The sequence below is a fragment of the Chiloscyllium plagiosum genome, unplaced genomic scaffold, assembly GCF_037043375.1.
Source record: "Chiloscyllium plagiosum isolate Xiang-an unplaced genomic scaffold, Cpla_swu_hap1 HiC_scaffold_10, whole genome shotgun sequence".
Classification (NCBI taxonomy): Eukaryota; Metazoa; Chordata; class Chondrichthyes; order Orectolobiformes; family Hemiscylliidae; genus Chiloscyllium; species Chiloscyllium plagiosum.
In genome coordinates, this window is record NW_028270148.1 from 28363395 (window position 1) to 28380667 (window position 17273).

At 39.6% G+C, this 17273-nt stretch overlaps 1 protein-coding gene across 8 annotated transcripts in view; it reads left to right on the forward strand.

Annotated features, from left to right (window-relative positions):
• Positions 1-17273, forward strand: part of chrm3b (cholinergic receptor, muscarinic 3b) — a 746602-nt gene that overhangs the window by 714016 nt on the left and 15313 nt on the right. For 5 of the 8 annotated variants that reach the window (XM_087991240.1, XM_087991238.1, XM_043695573.2 and 2 more), the window contains one exon: positions 12741-16450. The exons of 1 other annotated variant lie outside the window; for it this stretch is intronic. In XM_087991240.1, coding sequence (XP_087847366.1) covers positions 12760-14553 — 1794 coding nt within the window. In that variant the 5' untranslated portion in view covers positions 12741-12759 and the 3' untranslated portion in view covers positions 14554-16450. Of the gene's footprint in view, positions 1-9358; positions 9500-12740; positions 16451-17273 lie in introns of those variants that run through there. 2 more of the 8 variants (XM_087991239.1, XM_043695579.2) reach the window with 1 other exon arrangement.

The following is a 17273-nucleotide window of genomic DNA, read 5'->3' on the forward strand; positions in this document are numbered from 1 at the left end:
ATATGAATATTTGTAGATTTGTGCTGGAACAGTGCTGGAGGGTCTCTGGGGGGGATCCTGAAGAAGGGTCACTGGACCCGAAATGTTAACTCTGCTTTCTCTCCACAGATATTGCCTGACCTGCTGAGTTTCTCCAGCTATTTCTGTTTTTACTGCTAGGTATCTTTCCCACCTTTGATTCATGGAATGGTCGGATTAACGTATGAGGAGAGGTTGAATTGGTTGGGATTGTATTTGCTGGTGTTCAGAAGAACGAGATGGGGCAGGGAGTAATGTCATAGAAACATCTAAAACTCTAACAGGACTAGAACAGGATAAATGCGGGAAGGATGTTAATGACAAGTAAGTGTGGAACCAGGAGTCACAGTCTAAGGATGTGCATTAAACCATTTAGGATTGACATGAGGGGACATATCTTTTCCCAGTGAGTGGTGAGCCTCTTGAATCCGCTACCATAGAAAGCAGTCAATACTAAAATATTGTGTGTTTTCAAGAATGAGTTGGATATAGCACTAAAGTGATCAAAGGGTATGGGAGAAAAGCAGGAACAGGTTTAGATGATCAGCCATGATCTTACCGAATGGTGGAGCAGGCTTGAAGAGGCAGGTGACATATTCCTGCTCCCGTTTTCTCTGTCTCTATATATTTTCAGTCTTTAGCCAACTCTAACCAGTCGGCATTGTACTCCAGCTTTGCCTCATTAGATTGGAAAGGTAGAGCAAAGGGCTGAGCACTTTCAATAATGCCCCCGACCCATATCAGCTGGAATTGTTTGCACTGTTCCAGGATGTTCAAGACCTCCTGGCCTCTTTTCTGAGATAACTGTCACGTCTTTCTCCTTGTTTGCCAATTTCTGCCAGGCTTTTTCTTTGTTATTGGTGATTCCAACTGTATTCAACTTGATGGCAAGCGACCCTTGTCTTGAACACTGTCAAGACTCGTGTGAGCATTTTGCAAAGTTTGGGCAGGGATCTCGGATAATGGTTAGTGTTAGGTTGTAAATTCTGTGTGATTGTTCATGACTTGTGTGCATAGGAGGGAGGGGGGTAGGAAGCAGACATTTTCTTCTTGTCAGGTTCTTCCACATCCTAAAGCTATTGCAATGGAAACAGTCAATGTGGAGGCTCCTTCTTTGCACAGGGTTCTTTTGAGGTCCAGACATCTGACATTACATCTACATTAGTATTTCCTGAACTCCTGCAAAGCTTATTACAAACCTGTCCCCAGGCTGTGTTAGCACAATGGATCAACTTTCAGAGCACTGTTTTACAGTCTTGCATACCCACTGTCCTATTGACTGATGGCTGGAGTCTTTTCAGTAAGAGGCCGACTGTGAGATATAGGTTCAATGGAGAGAAAATTGAATCAATGTGGATGGAAATTAGAAATAGTAAGGGGAAAAAAGTCAATGACAGGCGTAGTCTATCGGCCACCAAATAATATCATGGTGGGGCGGCCAATAATCAAAGAAATAACCAAAGTATGTAAAATTGGTACAGCAATTATCCTGAGCGATTTTAATCTACGAGTTGATTGGTCAAACCAAGTCGACCAAGGCAGCCTTTAGGAGGAGTTCATAGAATGTATCAACAACAGTTGCCTCGAACAATATGTGATGGAACCTCCAAGGGAGGAAGCTATTCTGCATCTAGTGAACAGGCAGCTGGGAGGATCTGTTTGAAATCCTCACTCTCTAACTCTGAGTGTTCACTTCTAAACATTTCCTATTTCAGCACAAGGAGAAGGATATCATAACTCACACGCATTGTGATTCCCAGTTCTTCCCTGAAGGCCCTAGTCTTGGCTAGTGACGGGGTCAATGTATGCTTCTGAACTCTTCTTTAATCGCAGTGGGAGTTCCATCCTAACTTCTATCTTGCTCAGTTTTCCCTAAAGCTCTTGTGACTACGCAGACAGGCCTTGTTTGGCCATTCAGGAGAGGCACAGCAGAAGGATGCTTGTTTCCCAGTTTGTATTAAAGCCTCTGGTCCTATTAACAAGAAAATAAGTCATGACTGCATTTTTGTAACTCGGAGCTGTCGAGAAGTTTATAAGTTTGGCAATTAAAGGGATAAGGTCTGCCTCTGGGGAAGCAATGCTTGTTTGTCAAATAATTCTCTCAGAGCACGCCTTAAATTCCAAATGAAAAGAAACAAAAGAACTGCAGAAGCCGAAACAAAAACAGAAATTGCTGGAAAACTCGGCCAGTCTGGCAGCATCAGTGGAGAGACAGCAGAGTTTTGGGTCCGGTGTCTCTTCTTCAACCCTTGAATCATGTCATTCCCATTCTGAATCTCACATTCACTGGTCATAATTCAGTGTCTAATTTCAAATTTTCTCTCTGTTTTTGTGGCATGACTCATTACATGATTCAATCTCCCATTTTAAGTGAGTGTATAGGCTGTCAATTTTCTTTTGTAACCTTGTAACTCATTCCCTAGACTCCTTGTATTTTCTGTTTAGCTGCATGGCACACACATGGGCACTATGGGCCAATTTATTCCAGACTTTCTTTCCTCTTCACCTTACCCTTCTGAACATCCTGAGAAAGTCTATCTAAAATAGGCTCATAATCTCCATCTCAGTTTTCTTACTCTAGAACTCCAACAGTTAAACTTTCCAGCAACCACTGTCCAGCACCATGGCAAAGTCATTGATTTAAGTGTGAGTTACTCAACACACATTTAGTTGCAATCTAATACTGCTGCTTCCCAGTTTCTTAAGATAAAGCCTCAACTTAGAACATAGAACATAGAACGTTACAGCACAGTACAGGCCCTTCGGCCCTCGATGTTGCACCGCCCTGTCATACTAATCTGAAGCCCATCCCACCTACACTATTCCATGTACGTCCATATGCCTGTCCAATGATGACTTAAATGCACTTAAACTTGGCGAATCTACTACCATTGCAGGCAAAGTATTCCATACCCTTACTACTCTCTGAGTAAAGAAACTACCTCTGACATCTGTCTTATACCTATCTCCCCCCACTTTAACGTTGTGTCCCCTCGTGTTTGCCGTCCCCATACTTGGAAAAAGGCTCTCCCTGTCCACCCTATCTAACCCTCTGATTAGCTTGTATGTCTCAACTTCTGTGAATCCAACTCCTGACAATACTGTTGATTTTAGGGTGTTCACGATCATAGGCCCCTGATACAGGCAGTCCCAGATTTGTAGCAGTTTCCTGATAGTTGATTGATTTTGCTAAAATGCAGCCATTTAGATGTGTACTTTAGTTAATTAGGCAAAGAAAGGAAACTCATTGCCTGTGACAGATGAGAAAGCTTCACTAATCATGAAACTGTCCTGTCAGATGGAAAAGTATGGACAGTGCATTTGCAACTCTTACTGTCTTCTGAATCATAGAATCTCTATAGTGCAGAAGAGGCCAATCAGCCCATCAACTCCCTACTGACCTTTGAAGAGCATCCCACCAAGACCTACCCCCTTCACCCTATCCCTGTAACCCTGCATTTCCTATGGCTAATCCACACAGGTTTAAGGGGGAACCATAACTTTCAACAAACCCAAAGGTGACAAGGCAGACATCTCATTGGAATGATACACATTGGTCCTCGTAGAGAAAATCAATACAGGGATCCTACTGGTGGGTGAGGTCCCAGCTGCCCACATTAAACCCAACCATTGTGACTAGACTTGAAGTTTTACAACTAGCTTTGGCGATTTCTACAACAGAAAAAGCGCCATGCTAGTTTTTTTTAATGGAGAACTGAGAAATTCCACAACTTATTACTTTAAGAGAACAAAGGAATAAGTCCTCACTGATATTTGTCAAGCAGTTCTGCAACTTAGAAATGCAGCTAATATTCTCACAGGATTTTGTGCAATGTTCCACTTACACAGTGCTGATTCAGGCAATGCAAATACCAGCGACTGTTTTTATTCTCTAGTCTTACTGACATGGCTGATTTAAGTAAGGCATGTTAAATAGCTTTGTTTCATCAGTCTTGGCAGACGGATTAGCCTTGCCGCATTCTCTAAATGGCTTAGATTTTTCTGATGGTGTCAGAATAGCATGTAGAATTGACACCCAGTGTCACCTGCCATCTACCTGAACTTTTATTGGGTCTCTGAGTTCAGATGGAAATATAAACTTCAACCACATACTATGCATACATATCGCAACAGGTGTTCCTGCCTCTGGCTGCTTTATATGTAAAGGAAGGAAAGAATAGAAATACTTACATTTGTATAGTGTCACTTTTAACCTCAAGAAGCCATCACACACCATTGAAGTGCAATCAATATTCCAGTATTGGAAAAACAGGACAGCCAAGTTGCAAAGCAAGGTCCTACAAACAACAATCAACTTATAACTGCATAATGGAAGAAAATGAGGGCTACATTCTTGTTACCAATTTAACAGCAATGAGCGTTGTTGCTGGTGACTATAAGAAAGGAGTAGAATGGGGTGGAAAATTAAAGCAATAAAGCTTTCCAGCTTTATGAAGTTGCAGAATCACCATTTCTATCCTAAACTGATCACAGGCTTGCAGCCCTGCTCAAATCGGTCAGCTGAGGCTGCCGGGCTCAGTCTCAGGAAGGGTCACTCGACTGGAAACTCTGATTTCTCTCCATTAGATGCTGTCCAGACCTGCTAAGCTTTTCTAGCAATTTCTGTTTTTGTTATCAGTCTCCCACATGCCATTCTAGAAATATGGGACAAAATGTGTTCCTTAAGGGTTACAAAACAAGTATAGTAATGAACAATGCCTTCACATAGGACAGTTGGTCATGCTGACTGGATAAGAAGTCATGAAGCAAACTTGTTTATGTGATGTATAACAGCCAGGATAAATTTTGGAGGCACAGTACAGCTAGAGCAGAGTTCTTTGCCACAACTTCCCAGTAAACCTACACAGACACATGGAAATTTCCTTTACAAAGAAGAATGAATGCAAGTCTGAAAAGGGTGTGCGAGAGCAGCCAGGGGAGAAATTATAATCTCTGTTTTGTTTCAAGTTTGATGCAGAAATGTGATTGCAATGCTTAGGGTTAAGTCAGCAGGATTTGTTAGATTCAAATTAGATCAGTGGATGTCAGCACCAGTTTGGGAGAAACAAAGTGATACTTAAATCCCATTTCTAAAGCAAATTGCAGGCCAGTACTTCAGGAGATGTGAGATGGACAAGAATCAATATTTGTATGTGAAAGCGCTTAAAAGATTTACAGGAAAATCAGTTCAGAAATGAAAATTTGTTAATCTGGTTCACAGTTTGATATTGGGCATTCTATGGGGCAACTAAAGGACACAATATAAGAAATAATATCCTAACATACTTATTGACATGGGATGAGATGAAATGCAGTGCTGGAGGGCGGAGGTACAGACATTATGACAGGAATTTTCCAGACAGAAGAAGTTTGGAAACCCAAGAAAACTTGTGATTTTCCAGCATTTCTAAAGCTCATCTGTTTAATTTCCAGAGGACATGTAGGCAAAGCCTCCACTAATATTTATTCTTGCTGTACAGTAGCACTTTGCATCATTTATCTTGGCAGTAGAGTGTGCAATTTATTAATTACAAAGCATATGCAAGCTGAATTGTAAATTTTGTTTTCATTAATCTTACAACCTACAAACATTGGGACTCTTTCAGATCTAATTGGAATCTACCGGGTGGTACATCCAGATTTGGGTGTAGGACCATTTGGCGCAGCCATTTTGGCGCGAGCGATTCAGCGTGGCCTGTTTGGCGCAGCCCATTTTGCCACTGACCCATTTAACTGCAGAACTATTTTGGCGCAGCTCATTTTCAGGCTTCGTTAAAAGCATTAATGAAAGCAGTAAAAATAAAAGTAATGTTTATCCTCATTAGTAAAAGAAAAAAAAAGAAATAAGGTAAATACTAAAAATCTAAAATATGACATTTATTCAAAATTATGGGCAATCCCTCATAAATACTCAACATCATTTCTCTCACTAAATCGTCTTACGAGTGTTTGTAATTTGAGTTTTGCAAATGTCCTTCCTCTCACATCTTCAAAATTTTGTTATCTTATCAGCAGCATATCTATGAAATATGTATATATAGCCGTCGTATGAGCACTTTTCCTTTCCACATTTTGACAACAAAATTGTTGATGGTATTTTAATGGGTTATATTTTATTTTAATAATAGCTACAAACTACTGATTAACTATAAACTATTGGAAAACGTATATCTGCGCCAAAACAGTTCTGCGCCTAAATGGGTCTGCGCCAAACAGGCTGCGCCAAATCGCTTGCGCCAAAATGGCTGTGCTGAGTGGTCCCACTCATCCAGATTTCTACGGATTTGCATTGAATTCATTCTTTTTTCTCTTTTCAGCTCTCTTAAAGTGACAGGAATAAAATAATATTGTAAATATTTTGTTCATCAACTGATTCTGTGCTTTAAGGATTTATTTCGTAATTAATTACGTTCTTCATATATTCTATCACCAGCATATTTTATGTCTTTCTACTACATCAATTGGACAGACACAAAATACCATACATCATTCTGCATACCAACTCCAGTAATTAAAATCTGCCTGGAAACAAACATGTCAGAATAAAAGGCCACATTTAACAGAGAATCAGTATTTTAATTGCCTGCATCACTGAACAGATGGGATCCAGCTAGGTCTCCCTGCACGTAATGACAGAGCACAAAGGGACATGGTATCAGAGCTTATAGTAAGTGTGCTGACTTCCAGCTGCTGTCAATTTCAGAGGACTGGAGATTAGTTGTAGTGGCAATTACACTGAATGTCAACCACAGACCTTTCAAGGGCACCTTGTCCAATGCTCGGCTCATGATATATAGTTAATACTTAAGTGCAAATTTGCAAGCAGAGCTACAGTTGTCAATGCTGTGCTTTTTAAGCTGGAACCTGACTCAAAAAGCTTCACACAGGAGTATTTACAGCACTTGTGTGGGTGGTTGCCCTTCATCTGCATTATTGATGGCGGCTGCACATAGATCTTAGAAGATTATTACAGACACATTCATTGTTCATGACATCTGAGCAGAAGTTAAGGTCAGCTCGTATGCTTTACCAGCCATCAATTCCTGAGGTGAATGTCCTGCAATTCATACACAAAATAACAACCAGACCTTGCATTATCTTTTGTGCTGTCCTTTACAAGAGAGTAAACTGTTAGATTTCTGGGCACTAAGGCAATTGAGGGTATGAGGTTAGGGCAGGAAAATGGAGTTGATGGAGAAGGCTTGCAAGGTTTTGTTTGAATGTCAGAGCAAGTACATTGTGCTCTGGTCCTGAGCTTATTATTTTCTTATGATCTTCAGAGAAAGGAAACACAATATGACTTATTGATTTGATGAGTTTGACCAAAGTGTGGGTTTTGAATTAAATTTTAATGTAATTGGATTTCATTACCAATAACTTTTGGGAGTGTCAAATGAAGAAGAGTTCAGCATCTTGGGCCAATGCTTTTGGAGTTCCAATGAATAAGAGATTACCTTAGTTACACTAAGATTCTATGGGGGCTTGTCAGGGTGGATGTTGACTGAATGTTTCTGCTTGTGGGCAATTCAGAACAAGGGCACACAATTTAAAAACAAAGCCCCCCATTTAAGACAATGATGAGGAGGAATTTCTTCTCTTATATCATTGCTGATCTTTGGACTTCTCTTCCCCATGGAGCAGTAGAAGCTGAGGCATTGGACGTACCCAAGGTTGAGCTAGACAGTTTTTGGTCTGCAAGATAATCAAGGGTGATGGCAGGCAAGAAGGCAAATATGGCCGCAGTCAGATCAAATGCACCTTATGTCAAATGCATCATATTAAAAACTGGAGCAGATCAAAAAGCCAAGTGAGCTGCCGCTGTACCTATTCCTTATGATCTTATTGATGTCAAGTTTTTGTTTTTGAACATCTTGGAACATTTTACAACATTACGAGTGCTATATAAATGTATATTGTTGTTGGAATGAGCTATTGATGTTGCCAATATTGCTTCTGACTTATTGCCCCATTTGGAAAGTGTGAATTTGAAATTTACCCCTCAACTTTGTGAGAGATTTTTTTAACAAACTCACTTCAATTTGTTTTCAGAGCGGAGCTTTGCAGAGGGAGTAGATGTAACTTTCAGGTTTATATATGTTAATAAATTACTGTAGAGTTATACAGCCTAATCCAAATAATTAAAACCCTGACATACGCTAACCTATATCAATGATCCAGTCTGATTCCTCCTGAAATCTATTTCCCTCTCTTGACAAAAATGATTTAAACACAGGAATGCCTGTACCATTACAATGTTTGAAAAGCCATGCTCCTCAATCACTCTCTGTTCATGGTTATGCTAAACATACACCATATATTGAAATCATGCAGACACAAATGTCAGAAAATGAGAAACTGAAATTTATGCTCAAATAAATTGATGTGGGAAAAATAAACTCAGAAGGCCACAGTCAAATAAATTGTGGGTTCCTATTTGTTCAGCCATCGAGAAACCTGTAAATTAATGAATCCTATTGTCTACCCTTTCACAACATGCTTAAGAATTTTCTTGAAGCCGGAGTCAACATAATTGTTATATTCCGTAGGGAGCTCCATAATAGGAGATTGTTGCATGTTCCATAATATAGACTTGAAGTACTACTTCAAGCATAAGTTGGCAGTCTGCCTGCAGGACAGTATAAAAGGCTGCCATCAATGGGAATGTGTATACTGTGAAGAGAAACCGCATGTGTCATGCACTAGAAGACCCCTCTTTTGTTTATGTGCATAAGCTATAAGTCAGTTCATTCTGTTCAGTTATTTTGAAATATTCCTTGTGAGAATTGCACCTAGTTTCCTCAGTCCTCTCAGTTTCCTCACTTATTTTATAGCGGATGCTTACTCGGGTGGGGGGTTAGGATAATTTCGTAAGCTGTTTGGAGCAGTGTAGTGCTGCAGTGACCTGGAACTCCAAGCTGTTCTACAGACAGAAAGGCACAATTCCCCAGACAGAGATCTTCAAATGCTGCTGCAGGGTCCACTTCATTGCTCCATCACACTGCCTGGAACTTTTTATGAAACCCTAGCATGGTTACAACACAGAAGAAGGCCACTCAGCTCATCATGTCCATGCCAGCCCTCTGCTCATTCCACAGCTTTGCCCAAGGTCCTTCTCATTTTCAGCATTTCCAATTATCGAATATTGTTTGGAAAGCTAGAATTAGATTTAGCTCCACCAAACATCCAGGTAGTATATGCTGGATAATAATTACTCATTGTGTGACAGAACTATTCCTCATATTGTCCTGGGATCTTTTATCAATCATTTTATTAACAGTGCCTCCTTGTTGCTAGCTTTCCATTAACGGGATCAGTTTCTCTCTCTCTCTAATCTATCTAGAACTCACAAGGTCTGCATCACTTCCTCTGAACCCTGAACAGACACAGAGCATGCTGGAGAAATTCAGAAGGTCCGTCAGCATCTGTGGAGAGAAACAGAGTTAATATTCTTGGTTCAGTATAACTTTTCTTCAGGGTTCAGGTACATAATTCTTTGAAGTTTGCATCACAGGTAGACAGGGTGGTTAAGGTGGTGTTTGGCACACTTGCCTTCATTGCTCAGATCATTGAGCATAGGAGTTGGGATGCCATGTTGAGGTTGTACAGGATGTTGGTGAAGCCTCTTCCTGAAAACTGTGTCCAGTTCTGGTCGCCCTGTTATATGAAGGATATTATGAAGCTAGAGAAGGTTCAGAAAAGATTCACCGGGATGTTGCCAGGAATGGAGGGTTTGATTTATAACCGGAGGCTGGATAAGCTGGGATGGTTTTTCATTAGAGCATATGAGTTAATGGGTGACCTAATGGAAGTTTATAAAATCATGAGGGGAATACATAAAATGAATGGCAGGTGTCTTTTTTTCCCTGGGATGGGGGATTTCAAGACTAAGGGGCATATTTTTAAGGTGAAAGGAAAAAATTTTTAAAAAGACATGAGGGGAAACGTTTTTACGCAGTGAGTGGTTTGTGTGTGGAATGAACTTCCAGAGGAAGTGGCGGATACGGGTACAGTTGCAACATTTAAAAGATGTTTAGATAAGCACATGAATAAGAAATGTTTGGAAGGATAAGGGCCAAGCGCAGGCCGGTGGAACTACTTTAGTTTGGGATTATGGTCAGCATGGACTGGTTGAAACAAAGGGTCTGTTTCCATGCTGTATGGCTCTAGACTCTATAACTGAACTCTATTCTTCCAAGTTCTGACTTCTTCAGAAGAAGAGTCACATCAAGCTTGCAATGTTAACTTTGTTTGTTTTCTCCACAGATGCTGCTAGATCTAGAGTTTCTTCAGCATTATTCTTTGTGTTTGTTTCAAATTCTCAGCACCCACAGTACTATTTATCCCTAAGGAGAAGAACCCAAGCTGTTCTACTCTACCCGCACACCTCAAGTCTCTCAATCTTGGAACCACTCTCATCAATCATTTCTCCAATGTTTCTAAATGTTTTTACATTATTTCTGAAGTTCAATTCTCATCATTGGACACAATACTCCAATTGAAGTCAAACCAGTATTTTATAAATGGTCATGATAATGCCCTTGTTTTTAGTGTGCAATGTCTCTGAACCCTGGATGCCAAATGCCTTTTTGACCACTTGCTCAATCACAGTCACCTTCAACAACTTATGCATGTTGAACCCCCAGTCACTATATTCCTGTATCTCTTTTAGAATTGTTGCTTTGACTTCAGATTTTCTTCAATTACTCTTCCTAACAACATGAATCTCTTCACACTTCTTCGCATTAAGTTGCATTTATATGTGCCTGCCCATTCTTTCAGCCTTCTTTTTCCACTTGAAGTATATCACTACCATCCCAGTTCACAATACTTTCAAGTTTTGAGTCATTTGCAGTTTTTGAAATTGTACCCTATTCACCCAAGTTCATGAGATATTGGAGCAGAATTATGGCATTTGGCCCATTAAGTCTGCTATGCCATTCATTCATGGCTGATATGCTTCTGAACCCATTTTCCTGCCATATCCCTTCAACCCATTACCAATGAAAAATCTGTCTTACTCCTCCTTAAACTTACCCACTGTCCCAGCATCTACTGCATTTTGGGGTAGTGAATTCCATAAACTCACAACCCTTTAGGAGAGTCATTTCTTCTTAACTCTGTTTTAAATTTGCTACTCCATATCCTAAGACTATGCCCTCTAGTCCTAGAACCACAAGAGGAAGCTGCCTCTCCTCATCTATTTTACCCATTCCTTTTATTATCTCGAATATCTCAATTTGATCTCCCCTCATTCTCTAAATTCCAGAGAAGTCTAGGTCAATGATACATATCAAGGGATGCAATAGTTTTAGTACCATGGGGAACTGCACCATGTACCTTTCTCTGGTCTGGGTAACAACTGTTCACCGCTACACCCTGTTTCCAGTCACCCTCCAATCCCTGTTGCCACTGTCCCCTTTATTCCATGAGCTTTAACTTTCCTTCGAAGCCTTTTATGTTATGTTATGTCAAAGATGGTTTTTTGAAAGTCAATTTATGTTACTTCAATTGCATTCTCTGATCACCCCTCACTGTAATCTCATGAAAAAAATGTCAGCAAATTAGCTGAACATGATTTACCTTTCACAAATTCACATTAGCTTTGATTATCTGATTCTCACTTATCCAACAGTTAATTTTGTCTCAGATTATAATATTTGAAAGCTTCCCTATCATTAAACTGATTGGGCTGGTTTATTCTTATCCCCTTTTTCGAACAAAAGTGTAACATTTCCAGTTTTATTAATATCCCTCTGGCACTATTCCAATTTCTAAAGAAGATTGTAAGATTACTGCCTTTGCAGCCTCCTTTTTTCCCTTGTTTCCACTAGCATCCTCAGATACATCCCATGCATACGTGGTGAATAGTTAAATTTAAATACACTAGCACACGGTGCAAAATTCCTGTTTAATTGCAGCAAACATATGTCAGAAGAGCTGGAATATCAAGAAGGAAAGTCTTGTCCAATGTTTCATTCCTTTAAAGCGTTGGTGGGTGGCTGCTAAATTAATTGCCAATTTATAAACCACCAAACTTAACTTTGGAGAAACACTTATAGAGTCATAGAATTTCACGGCACAGAAGGAGGCTATTTGGCCCACATGTCTCTATCAGAATTAAAGGATCACCAACATTCTCGCCCTGTTAATTTGGAGGAAAAGTTTTTTCATGTAGCACCACTCCTTCCAGAGATCTATGTTGATTCACTAGGAAACAAGCAGGAGACTGGAAGAACACAGCATCCAACTTACTGCTTGTCTACCTTGGATTTCATCTGCATCTGCAGATTTTTTGTCTCTCCCTCTAGTTCTGATCCACCAGGAGAGCCAGAGATGTACATTATTGTCTGTACAACTAAAGCCACATTCTTCAATCATGTCAATGAAGAAACTCCCCACAATCTATATTGAAATTGGCCTGTGGCATTACCTGGGGATTTAACATGAGTGTGTGTCTTGTTGTTAAAAGCTTCCATGCATGAGCAAATTTCTCTTCCATGATGTTCTTGAAGGATTCCCCTACTTGTATATATTTTATTTTTGTGGTTTGTTAGAAATGTGAAGGTGACACTGGAAGTGTGATAGAGCGTTGTACTGAACGATTGTATATGGCAAAATATAGCAGACATTTCACACTGATGCTCATGGATGAGGCTTTGCTGTTTTTATTCTTTGAATAGAACCAATCTTTATTCTACTTTCTTCTTCTGTTTCTTTTGCAGAATATGCCAGAAAGCCACAATGATCCCTGACTACAACAGCACAGTATCCTCTTTCTTCTTCAATTCCAGCTTCTTATGGAACCGTGATTCACAGAGTGGAGCAGTTCTTGGCAGCAGGCCAGTAGACCGAAGTGCCAATGGCTTGTTCAGATCAGCCGTACTTTCTCCCACCACTTCACTGGAATCGAATAGGTCTGTTCTAAGTAATAGTACAGTTGATCCCCTCGGAGGTCACACTGTTTGGCAAGTTGTTTTAATCGCCTTCTTAACAGGAATACTTTCTTTGGTGACAATAATTGGGAATATTCTGGTTATAGTCGCGTTCAAGGTGAACAAACAATTAAAAACGGTGAATAACTACTTTCTCCTAAGTCTCGCATTTGCAGATGTGATCATTGGAGTGATTTCAATGAACCTGTACACAACGTACATCATAATGGATAGATGGGCTTTAGGAAATGTAGCTTGTGACCTGTGGCTTGCTATTGACTATGTTGCCAGCAATGCCTCTGTCATGAATCTTCTAGTTATAAGCTTTGACAGATACCTATCAATTACTAGGCCACTTACCTACAGAGCTAAACGAACTCCCAAAAGAGCTGGGATAATGATAGGGCTTGCTTGGATTGTTTCATTTGTGCTCTGGGCCCCTGCTATTTTGTTCTGGCAATATTTTGTTGGTGAGAGAACAGTGCCACCCGATGAATGTTTCATACAGTTTTTATCTGAACCAATAATTACTTTTGGTACTGCCATTGCTGCATTTTACTTGCCTGTCACCATCATGACAATTCTGTACTGGAGAATTTACAAGGAAACTGAAAAACGCACCAAAGAACTGGCAGCTCTCCAGGCCTCAACCACTGACATGGAAACCATCCATTTTGTCCATCAAACGGGCAGCTCCAGGAGCTGCAGCAGCAACGAACTGCAGCGGGCAGAAATGAAAGAGCAAAGGAGGCTCAGGAGGTGCCGCTTTTGGGCAGACTCAAAGACGTGGAAGTCCAGCACCGAGGGGGAGCAAGAGGGAAGCAGCAGCGATAGTTGGAATAACAATGATGGCGGTGGCTCTTTAGATCATTCCGCTTCATCTGACGAGGACGATGTCGTGCCGGAAACACGAGCTATTTACTCCATCGTGTTAAACCTACCTGGACTGAAGACGGCTGCTAGCCTCTCGAGATCCACGAATGCCAATAACATTGACCTTTGCAGTGATGAACTCGCCAAGGCAGATAATAGTGTAAAGGAAAGGAAGTTCCAGTCGCAGGAGTTCAAGGACCCAGATGAGCAAGGCAACAGCTTTCACCAGCATTTTGCCAAGCTTCCTGTTCAGTCACTGCCATCAATCCATTCCTCAAAGACTTCTAGAGGAATTGCATCTTTAGCAAAATCATCCACTTCTATGTCTCTCAGAGAAGCCACAGTTGCTAAAGCATTTGCTTCCAAAACAAGAACTCAGATTACAAAGCGTAAAAGAATGTCACTTGTAAAAGAAAAGAAGGCTGCGCAGACACTCAGTGCAATTTTGCTTGCCTTTATTATTACGTGGACACCTTACAACATAATGGTACTGGTGAACACATTTTGTGACAAATGCATTCGCGATTCACTGTGGCAACTAGGTTATTGGCTGTGCTACGTCAATAGCACTGTGAATCCCATGTGCTATGCACTGTGCAACAAAACCTTCAGAAACACTTTTAAAATGTTACTGCTTTGTCACTGGGGAAAAAGAAAAAAACGCAGGCAACAGTATCAACCAAAACAAGCTGTTATTTTCCATAAAAGGATCCCATGCGAGGCTTCCTGAAGCTACCTTCTTCAGATTGTAATTGTTTCTGTTTGGTATCAATTAACAGCTTTGGTCAAGAGCATACAGGCTATCAGTGTTGTGAGCACATGGCTAAAGTATACGCTGCTTTGTATTATGTGTCGGATGGTGTTTACATGATGTAGACAGCAGTACCAGTATTTAACTAGTGTTGATGTATTTAAATTGTATAATTTTGTCTTTCTGTTCATATAAAATCCATGTATGCTTTTGCTTAATATTTATTTAACTTGAATATACTACTTAAGTCCTTGATGCTATTATCTCATGACAGCAACTATGATACTGGATTTTTCATCCTAAACTGCGAGAGTAATGTCATAAGCAATCATGTGGGAGTACAGCATTTGAATACTGCTACAAAGAGAGATAACTTGCTCAAGCTTTTCATTTGCACTCATTGGGACAAACACAAGAATGACAAATTTCAATCAATTACAACAGAAAAAGAGATGCTGATTGACTGACACTGATTGGCTAAGGCATTGATGTGGTAGGACGTATTGGCTTCCCAGGGTTCTGGGTTCTTCAAAAAAGGGATCAGGAAAAGATACAAGGGCAAGCAATGGAGTCCTTTTACAGTAGATCATTGCATCTATCGATAACCATTGACACCCTGATCCTCCTCCTGGTAGTTTTGTTTCTTTTGCTGTCAGCTAAAATTAAAGTCACTTTCTCTTTGGAAATACCTCGGTAAATCAGTGTTCACCCTACCAATCAATCATCACTCTTTTCTCCCGTAGGATTAATTGTTTGAAATTTGACATTCATGGGCTTGTCCTGAAGACCACAAGACCAAATGTTTCAGCAAGTTGTCTTTTCAGCAATAGTCAAGTGTTGCCATCCTCCAATTTTCACAACTGGTTCCTCTCATTATCCCTCACCTTGCACAAAATTACCCTTTCACACTTCTTGAAGTCGCTTACTGCCCTATGTTTTCAGTGTAGAAAGGGTGTGGATTGGACTGTATAATTGACTTTGAGCTAAGCTCCAATGTGATATAGTTTAGTGGGAAAGAACTGGTTCTGCTAAGAAAAAAAAAAATTGTCTTCCTCTTCACCCAGACAAAAGTATATTCTCTGTGACCAAAATACTTTCTGCATCAGAGGCCAACCACAAACCCATGCAAATTAACCCAATAACAATTGGAGTTAGAAATTGAATTTATTTGGTTAAGAAGTCCCCTATTCTCTTCCATCAACCCCCAGACTGCTAACTGTGATTTATCTTTGGTGTAGGAAAACCAAGTTATTGACACTATTATGAAAAAGGTTTGACATGAAACATGTTGAACTTTATGTGGTATCTGTATTCTTTGGTATAATTCATTTAAAAAGGACAATCGAAAACCAAAAATTGCGAGAGAGGATTTTATATGATGCATATCTATTTTAACTCAGATTATGTATTCAAACCAAAAACAAAGTATTCTGGGCCTAAATTATTGCCATTGCAGAAGAAAATCAAATTGACGATCGACTTTTAAATATACAGTCTACATTTAACTCCACTTTTAACTGAGAGCCATTAACATTATGTGATTCACCTTTAATTTTGGACCCATTATAGTAGTTCCAAGTTCAAGAAGACTTTATAAAAAAAGTAAAAAGAATAAACTTTTTAGTGTTCATACTTAGTGCCGAGCCCAAAAGGATAGTATTGTAAAAATGATGACTTTTCACATAACTCAGTGTCAACATATAAGAACACTCCATTGTAATTTAACCATCTTTTTGTATGATATTGTAAAATTTAGTAAATGAGACTGCTAGTTTAATTCAGTTCTATAACTTGACATGTCCATTTACATATTGAATGTAATGTTCTATCAACTGGTTTTATAGCGGCAATAAAGTCATGCAAAATTTTATAAAAATCTTTGTACTATTACTGGTGATAGAATAGGGTTTTTTCCTGAACTAGTCAGTTGTACAGGTAACATTAGAGAGAAAAAAAATCCACTTCTATTTGAATAAGAATAGAAATAGGGAAAATCAAATAGGCTTGTTTATTGTGAAATCCCATTGCTGAAAACAATCACACCAGGTGGATAAACCTCACCAAGCTCTCTTCATTTGGAACATAGGAGCATGAGTTGGCCATGTATGCTGCAGTTCAATGAGATCACGACTCATTTGAAAATTAACCTTGTCCCATTTTGCTTCATACCCCTTGTTAACAAAACTCCATCAATTTCAGTATGAAATTGAACAATTGATTTAGCATCAATTGCCAGTTGTGGAAGAGCACTCCAAATTCTTACCACCATTTAGTACAGAATTGTCTCCTAATTTCTCTCGTAATTGCAAGAAGAACAGAAAACACAGGAAATATTAAAACATCTGTGAAGAGAGAAACGGAGCTAACATTTCGGGTCAGTGACGCTTTGTCAAAAGCTGAGGATATGTTGAGTATTCCAGCATTTTCTGTTTTTATTTCAGAATTCCATTTCTTGCAGCATTTTGGTTTTGTTTCATTCCTTTGAGTTCTTGTCCTAAATTATAGTCACTAGTCCTAGCCTTATGAAGAAGCAGAAACTGTTCATTTTTATCTACTTTATTTGTTGTTCTTGATAGCTTGAAAACTTGCAAAATTGGTCAGTAAGCAGCTCACAGTCAGACGACATTGAAGTGAGATGAAACAGTGAGTACTTGGAAATTTGCTTCAAAGTGGTTCCAACATGTATGGTTATTTGGATC